General features: G+C 36.3%; 1 protein-coding gene across 1 annotated transcript; it reads left to right on the forward strand.

The window, feature by feature from the left end:
• The first annotated feature begins 37 nt into the window (after positions 1–37).
• LOC145213481 (regulator of nonsense transcripts 1-like) lies at positions 38–15,181 on the forward strand. Its single transcript, XM_080081770.1, has 28 exons — positions 38–145; positions 415–519; positions 2,232–2,398; positions 4,033–4,122; positions 4,409–4,576; positions 4,800–4,841; positions 4,988–5,126; positions 5,539–5,612; positions 5,799–5,971; positions 6,580–6,669; positions 7,147–7,255; positions 7,396–7,555; positions 7,718–7,839; positions 8,128–8,292; positions 8,676–8,790; positions 9,016–9,159; positions 9,230–9,358; positions 9,443–9,527; positions 9,993–10,110; positions 10,471–10,627; positions 11,127–11,269; positions 11,646–11,820; positions 12,529–12,616; positions 12,703–12,873; positions 13,066–13,182; positions 13,301–13,398; positions 13,727–13,852; positions 14,116–15,181. Exons 1-27 carry the CDS (start codon positions 50–52, stop codon positions 13,841–13,843), a joined length of 3,357 nt encoding a protein of 1,118 aa, XP_079937896.1. The 5' UTR covers positions 38–49; the 3' UTR covers positions 13,844–13,852; positions 14,116–15,181.
• The last annotated feature ends 3,812 nt before the right edge of the window (positions 15,182–18,993 follow it).

Consider the following 18,993-nt stretch of genomic DNA (forward strand, 5'->3'; position numbering starts at 1 on the left):
TAGTTTGACAAATTTTTGTAACATTGGGTTGCAACATTGATAAATTAGGATGAGTAGTGTTGATGCTTATGGGCCGAGCTCCCAAACTCTGACCTTTTTGGATCCTGAAGAGGGTGATATCTTGGTTGCAGGAGGAGACACACAGGTTTGCATTAGCCCAAGATAAAAAATAATTCAAAATATTGATTTTGCAGTTTATGCACAGAAGTGCAACCTTTGACTTTCGCAAACTTGCTTTCTCAGTCATTTGATGTATGTATTCAAGCAAAAGAAAAAAAATACGAAGTTTTGCGCGAAAACATAACATAGCACATTTTCAGTTTAGGAATTACCAAATAGTAGTTTTTATTTAAATGGTTAAAAAGTAATCAAGCATCCTGTTTTGGCGTAAAACTATTTATTGACTTTCTTTAGGCCAGTGAGTATGAGTTTACTGACTTCACAATGCCCTCTCAAACTCAAATGCAGACTCAAACTCAAGCAAGTCAAAGCCAGCTGGATGTCGTAGACAACAGCCAGGTATGTATACAACTTGTTATAGATTGTATAGGGACTATATATATAAGTTACTGAACATGTGGACAAGTTAAGTGTTATATTAGCTTCTCAAATGTTTGGATCACACAAACTATGCAATTGGGTTACTAAACAATGACTATTATGTTGCGATAAATCACATAATTTTGTGTCTACATTTGTATTGCTAAATCAAAAGTTAAATAAATGTGCTCATAGTTACGGCTTTAATTCAACTAAAAATTAATCTTATCTATTTGAATTAGGATCTATGAATTGAGTTACATGTGCTTGTGTTCAAAAACGAACAAAAGAAACAGTCAAATAAGAGTATTAAGTCCCATATATATATATATATGTATTGTTTATTCTTAAATAGCTAAACCAGTAGACCAACCCAGATAATCTCAATCATTTGCCAGTTTCCTAATTTACCCCAAAAAATCTGACACTTCTATTTTTACATAAATTTGAGTTCCTGCATACCAAAGTTTTGGTGAATACAATTATTTGCCCGAATCAATGAATTTCTTGGCAACTCAGTTGGTCAAATTTCTTGTTTGCTTATGCTAATTCTGAACGTTTGAATAGATTGGAAGCATAAGTACATGACATGTTATCACACATGATTGTGTTAATCCACATCGAGATTACAAATTTGTAGCTTTCATAAAACTTGTGGTACACATTCCTAGAGAAATAGTATTATTAAAATTTGAATAGATATACATTGGGCCAAGTGTTATATTTTCAAACAACTGGTTTGACTACGCTGGCAAACTTTTCTGCGCCTATTTAAAATTAAAACTATGCCTCAACAAAAATTACAAGAAATATATACCTGAAAGTAAATTTGTGACACAACATTTTTTGTAGTGATGGGACGATACCAGATTTTGAAGCGAGTACCGATACCGAGTACGAGTACCACATGTATATACCTTCGATACCGAGTACTTAAGTGTAGTGTTGTACTTAGTTGTATATCACTAGCTAATTTATCTGCCATGCTCGGGGTAAAGGCGTGCACACACACATGCCGAAAAATGTAATCACCCCGTGATAGCGAAAAAGACATACGTCAACTGGCGGGACTTTTTTCCAATTTTGTACTGTCTGAAGCAAATATTGGCCAAAAGTTGCCCGTATTCTTATGGTGTAAATCGGCCTTCGGTACTCGCACGTTGGTATCGAAAACTGAGACAAAATATTTCGATACCGAGTACGAGTATCGATACCACTGAAATCGTTCGATACCATGGATACCGAGTACCCGGTACCGGGTACTCGTCCCATCACTAATTTTTTGGTTTATGTTTATTGAAATGTTGGGTTATTATTAATATTTGCAGACAATTTGTTAAGTAATATGAAGTGTTACAACAAAACATGGAAGCCAACATTTTGTTTTTGCTTATTGTCCCAGTTGGTGTTATGTAACACACAAGACAAAGTAGTGCAGTAACTTGATATGACACATGGAAATGAAACTCACATCTATTGAGTGATTTTCAATTTTTTGACCTTACACTGTTTCTATTTTGGAATAACTACTTACATACTTCATGAGATTGCAACTGCAATTGTCTGTATTGATCACGCATTGATTAAGACTGATTTCTGTATGAATGCATTTTTATAGACTCTTACCAGTTACAGAACAAAATTGTCTGTGGCAAAAACCTTATGATAAAAAGCACAAAACATTTTTTCAGACTCAAGATGTGGTTGGTGATGAAGAAGGGGAAGGAGTTGATGGTGGAATGGTTGGACTTCAGGAAAGCATCCATTTAGCGACGCAGGGTGTTGCAGATCTTCGATTTGAGGAAGAAGAAGATGAGGATGCTTATTACACCAAAGATCTACCAGAATATGCTTGCAGGTTTGCTAATGATAAAAACAACTTCAAGAAATTGATTTTCCTATTTTTAAAATTGCAGATGAACTTATGTGAAAGTTTAATGCTGATGAATAATTATGGGTCCCCTTCCTTGAAGGGGACACATCTTGATTTTACTCGATTTCTTTTTTCTTTTTTTCTTCCCTGAAGTTTGTCCACCCCTTTTTGCCTTGAAATGTTTGATGGATTTGGATGAAACTTTCACAGATGGTAGATATAGTTATGTAGATGTGCCATCTGCTTCGTTTGTCATGATAACCCCAGTATTTACCCCGCTAGCCCCAAAATGTAAAATGTGGTTGGTGCGCACCACACACGTTAGTTTTGTGTGATGTTATAAAACCAACCATATATACACTACTAATGTTTGTGGGTTGTTTGGTGGATGTTTTTGCAGTCGACAGTCAGGGGGTGTTAACAGCCTTATGACGTCAGAGGCATCAACGGTTGTTGCTCAAAAGCCCCTCCAGTGACCAAATGTTCAAACATTTGCCGATTTGGACAAAAAATTACAGGACTGTGGATTGGGTTATTGTGGTTTGATATTTTTTTAGTTTTGGAGTAGAGACCAACTATTTACCCCACTAGCCCCCCAAAAAGGGTGAATTGTTTAAGTATTGTTCGATTGGGATGAAATTTGGACAGTTTGTCCATTGTGCCATTGTTAGGTGTTGATTGTTGTTTTCCAACCTGTAGCCCCAACATTTACCCGCTAGCCCCCTAAAAAGGGGGAATTTTTTAAACAATGTCTGAATTGGATAAAATTTGGAAAGCTTGTAGAGTATGCCATTTATAGGTGTTGATTCTTGTGTTTAACCCTGTAGCCCAAACATTTACGCCACTTGCCCCCCAAAATAGGACAATTTTTTTAACAATGTCTGAATTGAATGAAATTAGGACAGCTTGTGCAATTTCCAATAATAGCAGCTGATTGTTGTGTTTTAGTCTAATTTTTCGCTATTTACCCCTTCATTTTTAAGATAGAACATACAATAGAAAAACCTTTAAAAATGACCGAATGGAAGAAAATTTTGATAGTTTGCACTCCACATAGCATGTTTATTTATGCTCAGTACCAATCATTGTGTTTGACCTTACAATACCAAATATTCACATGGTTATTTGTTGAAATGAATTATTTACAACATTGCATGTGTGGGGACCCATGAGTTTCTGCCTGCAGAAACAACTAATGTTATAAAAGACAGTGTGTGATATGGGACCCAATATAAAATAACTGTAGGGAATATATTATTTTTTTCAAATAGGTTATAGTGTATGTGCAAGGGCAGTATGTGCTAAGCCACCCTTCTAGTTGAAATAGAATAGTGTCAAGTTTATTATTTGCCTTCCAACCACAGCAGTTATATTTGCATGTTAGACAGTCATTGCATCCAATGTAGTGGTACATATTAAACAAATATGATGATAAATAGGGTTAGCTAACTTAACTGTGTTATTTGGTTTAAAAGGAATTATATTTAACAATTCAAAAGTACAGGAGGTAATTAGCAAATCAAATATTATTTTTATGAATTAATAGTAATATCAGTTTTAGGCATATATGAATGCCTTCTTTGAAATATTTCAACTCTACATTATGTATATTGTTTTAGGTATTGTGGAATTCATGACCCAAATTGTGTGGTAATGTGTAACACAACAAGAAAATGGTTTTGCAATGGTCGTGGAAACACATCTGGGAGGTTGGTTTTAAGTTTTCATCCAAACTATAGCTTTACTGGTATATAATGCTCAGTTTTAGAGTTGACAGAAGTCGGTGCGAGAACTGGTGTATACAATAAACAAGGTCAACAATGACCGAGTTATGTGATGCTATTCTAGCACCATATTAAGTGTTGTCTGTCCATGTCATATGGCAAATAATAGTTGCAAAAAAATATACTTTAGGATGTAACTGTGTAATAATGTGCAGATATTTTTTACTTCTTTGACAAGTAAAATAAATGTCATCTCTTTTGTTGCTTTTAGTCACATTATCAACCATTTGGTTCGTGCAAAGTGCAAAGAAGTAACTCTGCACCGTGATGGACAACTTGGTGACTCTGTGCTGGAATGTTACAACTGTGGATGTCGTAATGTTTTCCTGCTTGGATTTATTCCTGCAAAAGCCGACTCTGTGGTTGTCCTATTGTGCAGGTGAGTTGGAAAAGGAAACTTTCTGGTTTAAATTATTTGTGTACTTTCACTTCATGATTAGACATCATTTGTATTGATCCCTCAATCCTATTTTTTTATTGATTGTTACTATTCTTTCTTATTAATGAGTTTTTTAAATAACTATTTTTTATCAACCTCATGTTAATTGGCAAAAAAAATGTAAATGAGACGACTTTGACTAGAGGATCTTTATGTTTTACAGACAACCATGTGCAAATCAAAGCAGTTTGAAGGATATGAATTGGTAAGTTTTGCACAAAATAGGTGTAAACATAGGCAGTTTGCTGTTGGACATAGGAACATTGATATTTTGTGTGGTAAATTGCATTGCGAAAGGTTTGGTGTGGTCTTCTTTTTTATATAATAAACATGTTTACTCTTTATCTAAAGGGATGCCAGCCAGTGGCAACCTTTGATTCATGATCGCTGCTTTTTGTCATGGTTGGTTAAAATCCCATCAGAGGAGGAGCAGCTGAGAGCAAGACAAATCACCGCCCAGCAAATTAATAAACTCGAAGAATTGTGGAAGGTAGTGAGAAAAAAATATGAAGAAAAATATGTTTTGCTGGTACCCAATATGCTGAAATATTTTGCAACATGCCAAACCTTCAAGATATTCTTCTCTGATAGTATTTGCAGTAAATTTTTATTGCAAAACTATCATGTGCTTTCTTAAAAGCATGTCACCTGTGCAGTAAATGCTAAATTTTGGTATATAATTTAAATGCCACTGTTCTGAGATGTTAGTTACGATTGTTATAATCGCAAAAATGTTGTCCACACCAATGTAAGTTTATTTCTTGGGTAAATATTTAATACTGCACACTAAGATAGACCTTAAATCAGTGTTTGCTAGTTAGTGCTCCAATATATATCTATTATCCGTTTTTGTATGTCTGTATGTACCTATTTATGGACGTATGTTTTGTTTGTATGTACAGGAGAACGAAGGTGCAACAATTGAAGATCTGGAAAAGCCAGGAGTAGACGAGGAACCTCAGGCTGTTTTGTTAAGGTGCATTGCAAGTCATTGGCTGTTTCTATTATATTTTTTTATTGGAAACTTAAATCTGACTTTATTAAGATTGTTTGGTTGCTAGTGGAACACAAAACATATCCATATTGTTTAATGTCGATTTGACAACCAAATTTGATATAGTGCATATGTTTTTGTTAAATATATTGCTGGTTGTTATTACAGATATGAAGATGCTTACCAGTATCAGAACATATTTGGTCCTCTTGTGAAGCTTGAAGCTGATTATGACAGAAAATTGAAGGAGTCACAAACCCAGGGAAATGTCACTGTGCGTTGGGATATTGGATTAAACAAGAAACGCATCGCTCATTTTCAGCTTCCTAAAACTGATTCAGGTGCTGTTTTTAAATGTTTTCAAACATTATGTTTCCTTAGTTGTATGAAAAAATAAATGTTATAGTTTCCAAAAATTGTTTAAAGGCTGTTGTAACTAGTGATGTACCTAAGTTTCTGCTGGCCGAAACATTTCGGCTGAATACGTTGTTTTCCAATGTTTTGGTTTTGGCCCAAACTTTTTTGAAAATTCGACCAAAACCAAACTTTTTGATGCATGGGATTAATGCCTAAACTTTCAATATTGCCAATACGAAACATCATAATTTGACTAATTGTTGTATCTATAAAATACGAGCCACACTGTCAGCAAAATATTGAAAACAACCCTTGGAAAGGGATTTTTAGGTTTCAGCCTTGTGGCCAAATATTCAGTTTTGGCCCAAACCTTTTTAGGCGGGTTCGGTACATCACTAGTTGTAACACATATGATTGAGAACCCTGCCTAATATTATTAAGTAGCTATCGCAAATAGGCCAATATGGCACACATTAATGTATTAAAATTAAAAACATGCAAGTGATGGGCACAATGTGTTTTGTTTCAACTGAATTGGCTGCTATTTCCTGTTTTTGCTTGTGGCTCTATTGTAACATAGCTTGGTTTGCAGACATGAAACTTATGAAGGGAGATGAGATCAGCTTGCGACATCTTGGCACTTCATGGGAAGGAAAGGGCCATGTTGTAAAAGTCCCTGACAGTATCCTTTTATCATTTGATTTGTTATCTTATTCTTAACATAAAAACTTATTATTTATAAAACTCCTTTGTTGGCTTTATCCCAATTTTTTTTAACTACTGTTTGAAGTGTGAGCTGCTGTCTCGTGTGTTAGGGTTTGTTAACACAATTCAGCATGATAACTCTTGAACTCCATTTTGTTCTAATTTGTCACCGAAGGCAGTCTCAACCATCACAACATGCAAATTAATTTAAACACATCTTTGTATTTTTTTGCCTATGAAGTTTTGCTAGTTAATTATACCTTTGAAAACACATTTGGCATGAAACAAAATGTAAAGCACTCAATTTTGCAAAATAAGCAATTTTTTCGTGCAAAGTATGTGTACCTGAGGTTTTGTTTAATTTATTGGTGTAAATTGTGCATATTATGCATATCCTTGTGTAGCGATTGTGTTTCAAAACAATGTTGTAGTTTCTTGACCGAATCGCAATTAGATTTGAGCGATGAAATTGCCATGGAGCTTCGATCTTCAGCTGGTGTACCTTTGGAACACACCAGAAACTTTCAAGTTGACTTTGTATGGAAATCAACTTCATTTGATAGGTGAGTGCTCTTAAAAAATTTTCACCTTTTAAGGAGAATTATTGTCCGTTTCAACAAATCATTTAAATTTGTTCATGGTGTTGAAGATACAAAATCAGCATAAATAAAAAAAATCATATCATGTTTCCTTTATTTTCTAGGATGCAGAGTTCAATGAAGACTTTTGCTGTGGATGAAGCTTCAGTATCTGCCTACATCTATCACAGACTACTGGGACATGAAGTTGAGGAACAAACACTGAAGATCAATCTCCCAAAGAGGTTTTCAGCTCCAGGACTTCCAGAACTCAATCACTCTCAGGCAAATATACACTAACCCTTCAAGAAAAATATCAAAATTTGTCCTACAAATTTAAAATCTTGTTCTTGTGCAACCATGTTGGTTAAAAAAGCGAAATTATTTTGCTGGCCAATAATTATGTGGTACAACTTTGCTTACAAATGATATGTGACGACTGTGCAGGTGTACGCAGTCAAGACGGTTCTCCAAAGACCACTGTGTCTGATCCAGGGACCACCAGGCACAGGAAAGACTGTCACCAGTGCTACCATTGTCTACCACTTGGTTAAATCTTGTGGACAGGGGTAAGTAGCAAGTTGCCTAATCATTTTGTTGTTAATTTTTTTGGGTCATGTGTGTCTTACATTGGTCCGCAATCCGCATTGCATTACCAAGACAAAACCACCAATAAATCGGAAAGAGGAATGAATTAAAAGTGGGTGTGGATGTTTTTTGTAAAAGTGGTTTAAAAATTCCTTGATAAATGTGCACTGTGGTAGTTATTGTAACACTCCTTGCATTGATCGGGCTCATGATTTTAAACTACCAGTCAGTATAATTCAGTATTTGACGATTGTATTTGAATTATGCAGACAAGTGCTTGTGTGCGCGCCCAGCAACATTGCAGTGGACCAACTGACAGAGAAAATCCACCGCACTGGTTTGAAGGTTGTCCGTCTCTGTGCTAAAAGCCGAGAAGCGATCGACTCCAACGTCTCATTTCTATCACTTCACAATCAAGTCCGCAGTATGGGGAGGTCTGTACTATTTTTGGATAAAACTCTTAATGGTTTACTATTACCCATACACGTTGTATTAAAGTTTTGTGAAGATTTTTGTCAATGGTTAATATTTTAGAAGAAAAATAAATTAACACAACAATTACAACACCAAAAATATAGACATTATAAACCGTAAAATGACTTTTAGATGCACAGGGCTGTATCTTATCGAAACGTTTTTATCAATTTAAGTGACAAACCGTAAAAGTATAATGTTTCGTGCACGGATTAAATATTTGTATTTGCATGTAACAAGTAATACACCGATAATAACTGAATGATATTTGATGTAGTTAAATGATTGCTACAATTAACCACGTGTAAGTTCGGCTTCGTTAAATTGAGTTGATTCTTTGCAGTTTGCCTGAACTTCAAAAACTCCAGCAGTTGAAAGATGAAACTGGTGAACTTTCGTCCAATGATGAGAAACGATACCGTGCACTGAAGCGTAACGCCGAAAGAGAACTGTTACAAGTAAATTCTATTCGTTTTGTGTGTTATCTAATTATTATTTTTTTTGTGCATAAAAACAAAAAAGTATCAATCGAGCCTGACAAAATGCAGTTTGAAAATGTGTATGTTTAAACTGCAGTCAAGGTCTTCGTTTCAAATCCAGCTGCAAACTTTTACACGAATCACTTTACGTTGCATTGCTTTGTAACGAATTTATTTGTAATTCACTTTGCATTTGTGTCTTAGCATGCTGATGTAATATGTTCAACTTGTGTTGGTGCTGGCGACCCCAGGCTGGTCAGATTCCGCTTTAGATCAATACTGATTGATGAAAGTACACAAGCTACTGAACCAGAATGTATGGTGCCTGTCGTGTTGGGAGCAAAACAGGTTCGTTTTCACCTTCTAACTGCCTTTTAAAATGCAACTTTTGAAATATTTTTTTATTCTTACATTTTAGCTTATACTTGTGGGTGATCATTGTCAACTTGGTCCCGTTGTAATGTGTAAAAAGGCGGCCAATGCCGGTCTCGCTCAGTCGCTCTTCGAACGTTTGGTTGTGCTGGGAATTCGACCAATCAGATTACAGGTTCGATACTAATTGTGTTGTTTTTCAAATGAAGAACGATCTCGTTGCAAATGATCTCGATTTAAATCTGTATTTGCAACACAGGTGCAGTATAGAATGCATCCGGCTTTGTCTGCATTTCCATCCAACATTTTCTACGAAGGCTCGTTGCAGAATGGAGTTACTGCAGGTATTGTTTATCTTGATTTTGTCACCACGCTGTGGAATGGAATAGAGATGGATTTTCTCTCATTTTTGTTATTACCCTTTCCTTTGTAATCCATTTAAATTTAATACGTTTTGTTGAATTTTTTTCTTCTTTTTTTTCTAGCTACAAACTGTCCTTTTGTTGGCTCACAGGCTTTATGTCAAAATATATCGACCAGAATTGGTCAATTGCGACAATAATAATAAGGGAACCTTCCAACAGTTGTATAGGATTATAATTTTGTGTTGCTAAAACTGGTTGGCATATTAACTAAACCATATTTTTCGTAGTAGCATATTAACAAAAACCGTATTTAAAAGTACGGCGATATACCAGAAAACAAGTTTTTTTTTAATTTGACATAATTATGCCCGAAAATCAATGCTACTTTTTCGTGCACTGTTATGTTATGTTGCGTTCAACATAATCAATACTGGGTTGTTTTAGGTGAGCGAATGAGAAAAGGTCTGAGTTTTGCGTGGCCATCACCCGACAAGCCCATGTTCTTTTACAAAACATCTGGCCAAGAGGAAATTGCCAGCTCTGGAACTTCTTATCTTAACAGGTAACTCACAAATTTATTTAACTCTGTTGCAGACGTTGTTTTAATTGTACAAGTTTGGTAAACCAATGGAGGAGACTAAAATCAAACGCCTGGGTTTGAGTAATATCCTCTGGATTTGAGTTAAGATTATGTATTGTCCGACCAATAGCAGCAGTTTTCTAAAATCTTTGCTTATTATTGTCACATTTTTTCTGAACTAAATAATACATCCGTTTTATGCAAAACCCATCAAACATTCCAAATTGTGATTTGTTATTCCAACTCGAATGCCTTTATATCGTGTTGCTAAACTGATTTGTATAAGTATCAAGATTCCACTTACCCAAAAATTCTCACGCAAAATAAACATTTTATCAACAGAACCGAGGCAGCAGTGGTTGAAAGGATTACAACCAAGTTTTTGAAGTCAGGCATTAAACCCGAGCAGATCGGCATCATCACTCCTTATGAGGGACAACGATCGTATCTTGTTCAATACATGCAATATTCTGGATCTCTTCATTCCAAGCTGTACATGGTATGAGCGAAATAATATGTGGATTTCTTTGCATTAAGTATACAGTAAAATTGTAAACAATTAATTATTCTGGTGCCGAACGTTTATGTGTTTTAATTGACTTGGTTTGTGGATTGATTAAAATTTACAAACTTGTTTTGTAATACAAATGCCTGCTTATTTTTTAAAAACAAAGGCCAGAGATGAACATAAATTCATAACTGGGATCAGTCCTGAAGCGTCTATACAGACCAGCGATCGCGGCACGCTCATACATAAATCACAATACCCAGGCCCATTGAAGGCGCCATACCGAATCAGCCGGTCACCAAGCCTTCAATGGGCCGGGCGTACTGTGATTTGAAGGCCAGAGCATTGGAAATTTTTATCTCTTTCATACACGAATGCACCTGCTTTCTAAAGGGTCGTACATTACGCAATGCATGAACAAATTCTATGTATTTGTTGTTGGTCTCATACATTACAAAACAAGACTCAGGCATGTGTTTTTGGTTTGCAGGAGGTTGAGATAGCGAGCGTGGATGCTTTCCAAGGTCGTGAGAAGGATTTCATTATTTTGTCTTGTGTGAGAGCTAACGAACATCAAGGAATCGGATTTCTGAACGATCCAAGGCGTCTCAATGTCGCCCTGACACGAGCAAGGTGAGAGTGTGAATTGTTAGATGTTGCAAATTGGTTCTGCAAAAGTAAAGGAGTGATTTGTTGCGCAACTGAGGTTTAGAGTTGTCGGTTTACTGTTTTTGTGAAACGAACTAGAGAGTATAATAAAGTACGAATATGGTTAATCGTATCTGACCTATTTGTCTTACTAAAGTTTATATTAAATTGACCATATGCTCTGAATTCACAATCCCAATGAAAATAAACGGACTATGCGTTTGAGTGGAATGTAATTGTTTCGATATGTTTCGACATATTGACGGTTTTACTACGTGCCTTTGAATCGCCTTCAAAGAAAACACCTTGCCTTAATAAAGTTAAATATTGCTTCCAAAACGTAAAAATCTAATCTTTTCAGATTCGGAGTTATTATTGTCGGGAGCCCTAAGGCTTTATCGAAGCAGCCGTTGTGGAATCATCTGCTCACTTACTTCAAGGAGCAGAGAGCGTTAGTGGAGGGCCCGCTTGGAAACTTAAAGGAAAGTCTTATGCAGTTCTCCAAGCCAAGAAAACTCACTAACGTCCTCAATCCGGTAAGATATGAGATTTAGGTAATACTCTTGGCCTCGTCCTTGTGGAACTTGTACACTTATCATAAATGGTTGTATTGTAGGTTTTGAAATGTCCTAAAATATACCTAAATAAAATGTTTGAATTACGTCACAGTTTTTCGGTTAGTTTAAAAAAATGAAAGGAACTTTAAACCTTACAAATTAAAAGGTTCTTAACCTTGGATAAATTTACTTCTAAGGGTATATTTGGCATGCCAGGAAATAAACATGAGTGGAATGAGTAACGAATAAATGAAACAAGCATTTAAGCTTGGATAACTGCCAATCTACGTAGCACAGACGAATAGTAATCACCACAGGCAAAAGGGTAATGAGTGCGGTACAATTAACGAATCACGTGACCGTGGCATGCGCGTACGCGATTCATTGCCTTAAGGAAAATACACGAAGCGGAACCACAACAAAGCAAACTATGTTTAGATTTTAGTGTTATAGGTTGATGTTATCTTCAAAATTGTTTGAGGGATAATCAAAAAAATGAGATGCCAGTTACACTTGCCATAGTCACTAAGTAGATTCTAGTGTCGATTTTGAAATAAAAGTCGATTTTGTATCATTTGTGTGACTGTTTTTCTTTGTGTTTTATTTAACCACTACCCCTGCTTTATTCATGTTTGAAAATGAGGGTATGAGGTTGGAATGTATAAGCTTTCTACCTGTTTGTTTTAGGGCGGGAGATATATGAGCAATGCAATGTGGGATGCGAGAGAGGCATTAATACCCGGTGGAGCGTACGACAGAGCAACTCCATTTAATGGTAACCTACCCTATAGTGTGGACTCCTTGTCAATGTTTTGTGGTTTAGAGAATCATGACGTCATAAATTTGTTGAAATATTTACAGGGAATCTCCCTCCACGTCATCAATACATACGTACTCACGATCAGATGGGGATGATCAATGGTAACCCCGCTCTACAAGCACAACAAGCCGTCGCCAATCTTCCGGTGCCGGTTAACATGTACATGAACCCGACAATTCCGCCAAACTACTTCCAGAACGGACAACCACAAGGTATGAAGAATATTGCAAATTTCACCACTAAAGTTTTGGCTGCAATAACTGCTATAAACGTACACAGCGTGTCCTATTTTATTTAATTGTTTGATTTTGAATTGCAGCAAAATGTTCCGAAAGAAATAACTTTTTTGTTCTTCAGTTGTTAAAAACGACACTTTAGTTACTTATTGTTTTGTCATGTTCCAGGACGTCCAGCAGCAAAGGGTCGCGCTCCTCGTTTGAGCCGAAACATTCAACGCCAATCGCAGGGCGCCAGTCAGCAGGGAACTCAGTCACAAGACATGACCCAAAACTTTTCACAAGGTAAACTACCATACGTGTAGCCATTTTGTACTTGTCAACGACTATTTTATGGGCTAAGCCACCTATGAAGTACTGTGTTGCTTTGGTGACCCTCAATCGTGTTTATATGTCCCGATAGGCGCACTGACCCAGAACTACGGCGCCGGACTGTCAATGAGTCAACCGATTAGTCAGGGAATGAGCCAGCTGGGATTGTCCCAGGCTGAATTGTCGCAGGTAAGCAATTACTATCTATGATTTTAAAAATTTCAAGGCCAAATCATGTTTAAAAACGGAATGGATTCGAACATTACAAATGATCTATAAAAATAGCTTTAAAGTTTAAACCTTTAATTTCTGTCTTTCTAATGCCCAACCTGAAAATACTTTAATTCAAACCAAACCTTCAAGCGTTTACTCGTTTGGCGTTATTTGTAAGTTCTGAACATGTATTGTTTTCATTTATAGTACTTATTAGGCAACACCATTTGAGGATTCAACTATATTCCGCCATATATTTGCTTGCATTTCTTTGATTTAGTGAAAACGCCTAACATTTTTACAGGACAGCTATATGGGCGACGAATTCCGGTCTCAAGTTGACGCTGCTCTCTCACAAGATTCTACTTACCAGGGTGAAAGAGCTTATGCTGGTCAGGGGTTGAATTTCTCACAATATTAGACGCATCATGTAAGTTGGTCTATACTTAGTTTTCCTCCATCTATTTTTCTCTATATTGCGTGAAATAAGCCTTGGATAGTTATTTTCAACACTTTCAATAAAACACGCATTGTGTGAAAAATCACATTTAGGTTTCATAAAAAAAGGTAACAATTACTTTGTATTTTAATTTTAAATTTATAGTGCAATGTCGTTACATTTCGCCCTCACTGCACTGTAATTGAACCGTTTTTGTTTGACGTCCAAAACAAAACGATTGTTTTTGTCGGTAGATGGGGTACGAGAGCCCGAGGTGCAATGACCATCTAAGAGAGCAGATGAGTGATACGGAAGACACACAAACCAACACGCGCAAGCGGTAACGCTTTTTCGACCGGGACGATGGGCGCACGTTTTAATAAAGCAGAGCCGAGATTTCGCGGGTGGACAGATCACGTGGTTTACGACGCGTTAATATGTCATTGCTCGTTTCCCCCCTAGGGATGGCTGTTTGCAGATTTGACGTTTTAAGGAACAATGTAAGCGTGTTTTTAACTGCTTTTAGTCTGTACAAATGGCGCGATTGTTTGAAATAATGCAAAAATCATCTTATCTTTCCAAACTATTGTACTATCATACGGCATGGTATGTGGTAACTAGATTCTGCTTTGCAAGCTACACAAAACAATTATTATTCCTTAAATAGCATCACCGCACTTGAACCGTTCCAACAATTAAACCAAATCACAGAAAAGTTCAAATCACTAAATATTTAACTTTGCCAATCGTTACAATATTTAATTTGGAAACACGCCTGTCCATGTGGTCCACCCGCGTCCGCAATAGCGCCACCTTACGGCTAACGGCGCCCATCGCTTGGTCGATTGGCAGAAGATTGGTTCCGATGCACTTCCGTCTGGGCGAACTCTTTTTGTATATAAATTGTATTTGAAAAAGCAACAGCGGCGTGGTGTGTACAAATTTTTGTGTGTTTGTGTTTTATTTGCTTGTTGACTATCGACATTCACGTAAAAGTCCGGCTCAGTTAATTACTCTAAACTAAATTTTGCTACCCAGTGGTAAAGTGGACCTACCATGAAATTTTTAGAATGTTCGTGGGGTCTTTGCTGGGTAGCCTGATATTTAAGCTTTGTTATAACGATTGATTTCATTTTGCTCCAAGATTATACAAACACGCTTATTTCTGTTTTTAAAATATCCGTCACCAACTCGAATCTTTGTTGTCATTTCTGATTTTAATTTGCGTGTGGGTAAAACTTTTAAAATTGAAAAAAAATCCGTTTTCCTGTCTTATGCTAATTGTGCGTTTGCTAAGAAATATATTCCATCACCACCCAACTCTTTGCTTTTTATTTTTTAGCCAAGTTAAGGATTGAAAAGAACCCGAAAAGTTATGGCAGTGTTGTTAAAAGTACTTTTCAGTCAATTGTTCGAACAGAGTATGGATACAAGTAAAATAGAGAGTAGATACCATATTTTTTTACAACACCAACGATATAAAGTAGTAAAAAATCACTGTGGATATATGAAATCGTGATTTCGTAAAATTAGTAAGTTATTGCTTTTTATGCTTGGACTATGTTGTGTGCAAAAAGGTGAAGATTGAATGTTGTGTAAGGAAGCCAAATATGATAGTAAACTGTGTGTGCTCGGCAATGGAAGCCATACATTTGTCAAATAGATGTTTAATTACTCTATACTGTGTTCTAATTTTCAAAGTCAAGATTCCCGTTCCTAAATAACTCAGCGTGCAGTGCAGATTCGCAACAAGTGCTGAACCTCAGGCAACCTGACATATTTGTTTTTTACAGCCGTGAAAAATGATTAAAAAAGTTGTGGAAACGGAATGACATAGAGTTGTTTTTAGGTTTAGGAATTAGTTTATCAGTCCTATTGACCGAATATTCCGATTTTTTTCGAAGATCAAGGCGAGCTCGACGCATTAGGCCTATAAGCTTGATCATCGCCATTTTTGTTTGCAATTTTCACAAAATTAACTATCAGTGAGTTGAATGACGGCAAGTGGATGCCTCCAAAGTATTGTCACTAATCTGTTTACATTACGTTGCTAAAAAATTAAAATAATTTGGGAACAAAAAATTACATGAAACAAACACAATCTTGCGTAGCTTAAAACTCCTTCCTTGCTAAAACGTAAAAAAGGATTATAAAAACATCACAAAAGTGTACAAAATACCGATGAGTACCTTACCATAAAAATAATTACAAACAGTGGATGAACAACAGTGGAATTGATAGTCAGATAGATATATTCGATGCATGTGCTTGCGCCTATCAGATAAGAGATAAAATCCATTTCGACAAAGATATCTTCCTTGTATATCCGTTTGGTGATTTTGGATTTTCATCCACGTTTACCCTTACGAAAAAATGTTGGCTGTTTATTTAATCAACAAACATATCAGAAGTTGAACAGCTATACTGCACCCGTTTGAGTATACTGGCCTCATTGCGACCGGTATGCTTTTAATGGATTGTGCCTTACTTTTTTGTAGGAATTGAACAACTTGCCAATGCGACCTATTTTTTACAATCGTACAATGCCCAGTAACATAGGCCTACTCATTGAAATATTTTGTGTATGTAGTGCTATCTCAGTTGTGTTTCGGCTTCACATTTGAACAGGGGCGGCTCGTGCTAGGGTGCTGCGGAGCGAAATAGGCGACAGGGTGCTGCGGCTCGCGCAGCTCCACCAATCACGCAGCGTGTGAACCGGCCTGTAGTTGTGTAGTCTGTTCCGGGTTTACTGTGCTCCAAAGCCAAACCCGTGTGCTGTATTTTTAAGTTCGACAGTGAGTACAGTTACATGATTATTTTTGACGGTTAGTCGTGACTTTTTCAGATGACTGTAAGTGGGCTTCAGTTTTTGCAGTTATCATTGAATTAGAAAGTGTATCTACCACCTTGAAAAAGAAAAAGGTCATCTAATACTTTGAAAAGTCACGATTAACCTTTGTAATAAAAACCTGAATAAAAAGTTAAGAAAACTGGGATAAAACATCTTCTATTCCAAATATGTCAAGCAGGAATAAGCAACCACAAGAACTACTCACACTGTGAAGTTAAATGCCTCACTGAAATTCAGGCAATATTAAATGCAGAACAAACAATTGCACAAGCAACAGGAATTTTGAAATACCTTAGTGATGACAACACAAGCAACAGTAATTTTGAAATACCTTAGTGATGACAACACAAGCAACAGTAATTTTGAAATACCTTAGTGATGACAATTTTAAGTTTTGGTTTCTTAACACACCATGTGGACAGTATTTGCAACCAAGTGCAATCTTGTGTATTGATATAATGGTCATGTTATGGTTCTTTAAACAGTAGCTGCTAAATTGCTTCACAGGAAATGTTTCTTAAGAATGAACATTCTACAGGGGAGATAGTAGTGACCACTAAACATATGTATCCTGTTGTTAAAAAAGATACTGAAACTTTTAAAGGAAAAGCCAGTTAGCCAGCAATTTCCATGAGTCTCTCAAAGGTAAAACGGTTCTTGAAAAGGATGTCAACACTGAAAAGGATGCAAACTTTTCTAAGGAACACTATTATTTCCAAAAAGACTTGCACTTGCAGTGATAGCACTGAATAGAAAGAAGAAAAAAACAGTTTCTTGGTTGTCATTTGGAAATCAAAGAAGAAGCTATCAATTATTTTGCTTAAACTATTGCTTTATGATTCATTTGGTTGTAAAATAGAAGCACACGGTTTAATAGTATGTTTTAAATTTAAGTGAGAGTGTTGTAATTTTCAAAGCTTGCAGAGTTTTGTACTTCAAAAAAGGAATTATAAGCTATTTGCCACCAAATAAAGCAGCAAGTTTAGCTGTTAAGAAACCTGAAAACAATTAATAGTTGTACACAAAGATTAAGAAAAGGTGTTGAATAAACAAGTTCTGACACAAATGTAATGTGGTCGTTGAATTTGTCAGTTATGATACAAATAAAAAGCTTTATGGCTATTTTTTGTGTGGCAATTATAATCTGTGACGTGTAATAGAATATGTTGAAAATGCTGACTGTGGCTATAAGGTACTTAAATGATACATGCCCATATTAATGACTGAATAGCAAGAGTGTTAGTTAGTAGTCATTGTTATGACCAGTTTTACTTAAATGTTGTCCAACTAAAATACTTCGACTTTTTCGACTTATTTATTAATAATGTTTTCTCTATACTGTTGTTGTGTTTTACCGTATTTACAACCGCTTCGTTTCGAGTCTGTGTCCGGGTGTTTTTGTGCCACATTATTACCGCATGTTATTGAGTTTGGTCCGTCGCTGTGCAAGTAAACAAAATTCCCCAATGATACCGTCTGCTGTTTACACCCGGGGGCGTGAAGGGTTCGCAAGGGGGGCGCAGCACAATCTGCCTGCAAAGTTTTCACTTGCAAACAGTTGTAAATGAATGTATTGGAATTATGTCGGCGCTGATTTGAAATCAGTGATTTCGAACTTATTGTTTAAAGTAAACGCTTCATTGCTCTGAAATGGATGTCCAGTTGTACTAACCAAACTTTTTTCCACTGCGGGCTTTACATGTCCCAGTGCCCTCTTCTCAAACTTAGCCCACAAGGCGATTTTTATAGGGGCGCCAAGATATGGTCTTTTTAAAAACCTATTTAAAATCTATTAAATTGTATAATTAGTCTCATCTTACAAGGAATTCTCGTATATTACGTCACAAGTAACACAATAATACAATTGTTTGCGCACAATTAACATTTTTTGTTTTGTCTGTACGTAATAAATTGGCTTTGGGTCAATCCTGGGCGTTGCAATCCTATGAAAGTCGGTAATATTAATTTTACATGTCGTAACAGTAAACTTTCGTAAGGAGTAGATTAATTTTTGACAGTAACAAAGTTATCAATACGTTTTGGCAAACCTAAAAAATGGGATCGCGGGCCGTAGTTTGGTGACCCCTGTACTATATAGTCGGCTGTACATTCTTTATTTGTTCTTAATTTCGCATCAGAGATTGCCTTGACTTTTAGTGCATCAACAATTTCTGGGCGACATATGCGTAGTTTACAAGAATACTGGCACTGTGGCTCTGTGCGCCCGCTTTTTCGCAACTTATCAGTGTTGAAGTGGCTTTTTCTAACGACTGGAACTAAC

Source organism: Phallusia mammillata, chromosome 2, assembly GCF_965637545.1.
Source record: "Phallusia mammillata chromosome 2, kaPhaMamm4.hap1.1, whole genome shotgun sequence".
In the NCBI taxonomy this organism is placed as follows: domain Eukaryota; kingdom Metazoa; phylum Chordata; class Ascidiacea; order Phlebobranchia; family Ascidiidae; genus Phallusia; species Phallusia mammillata.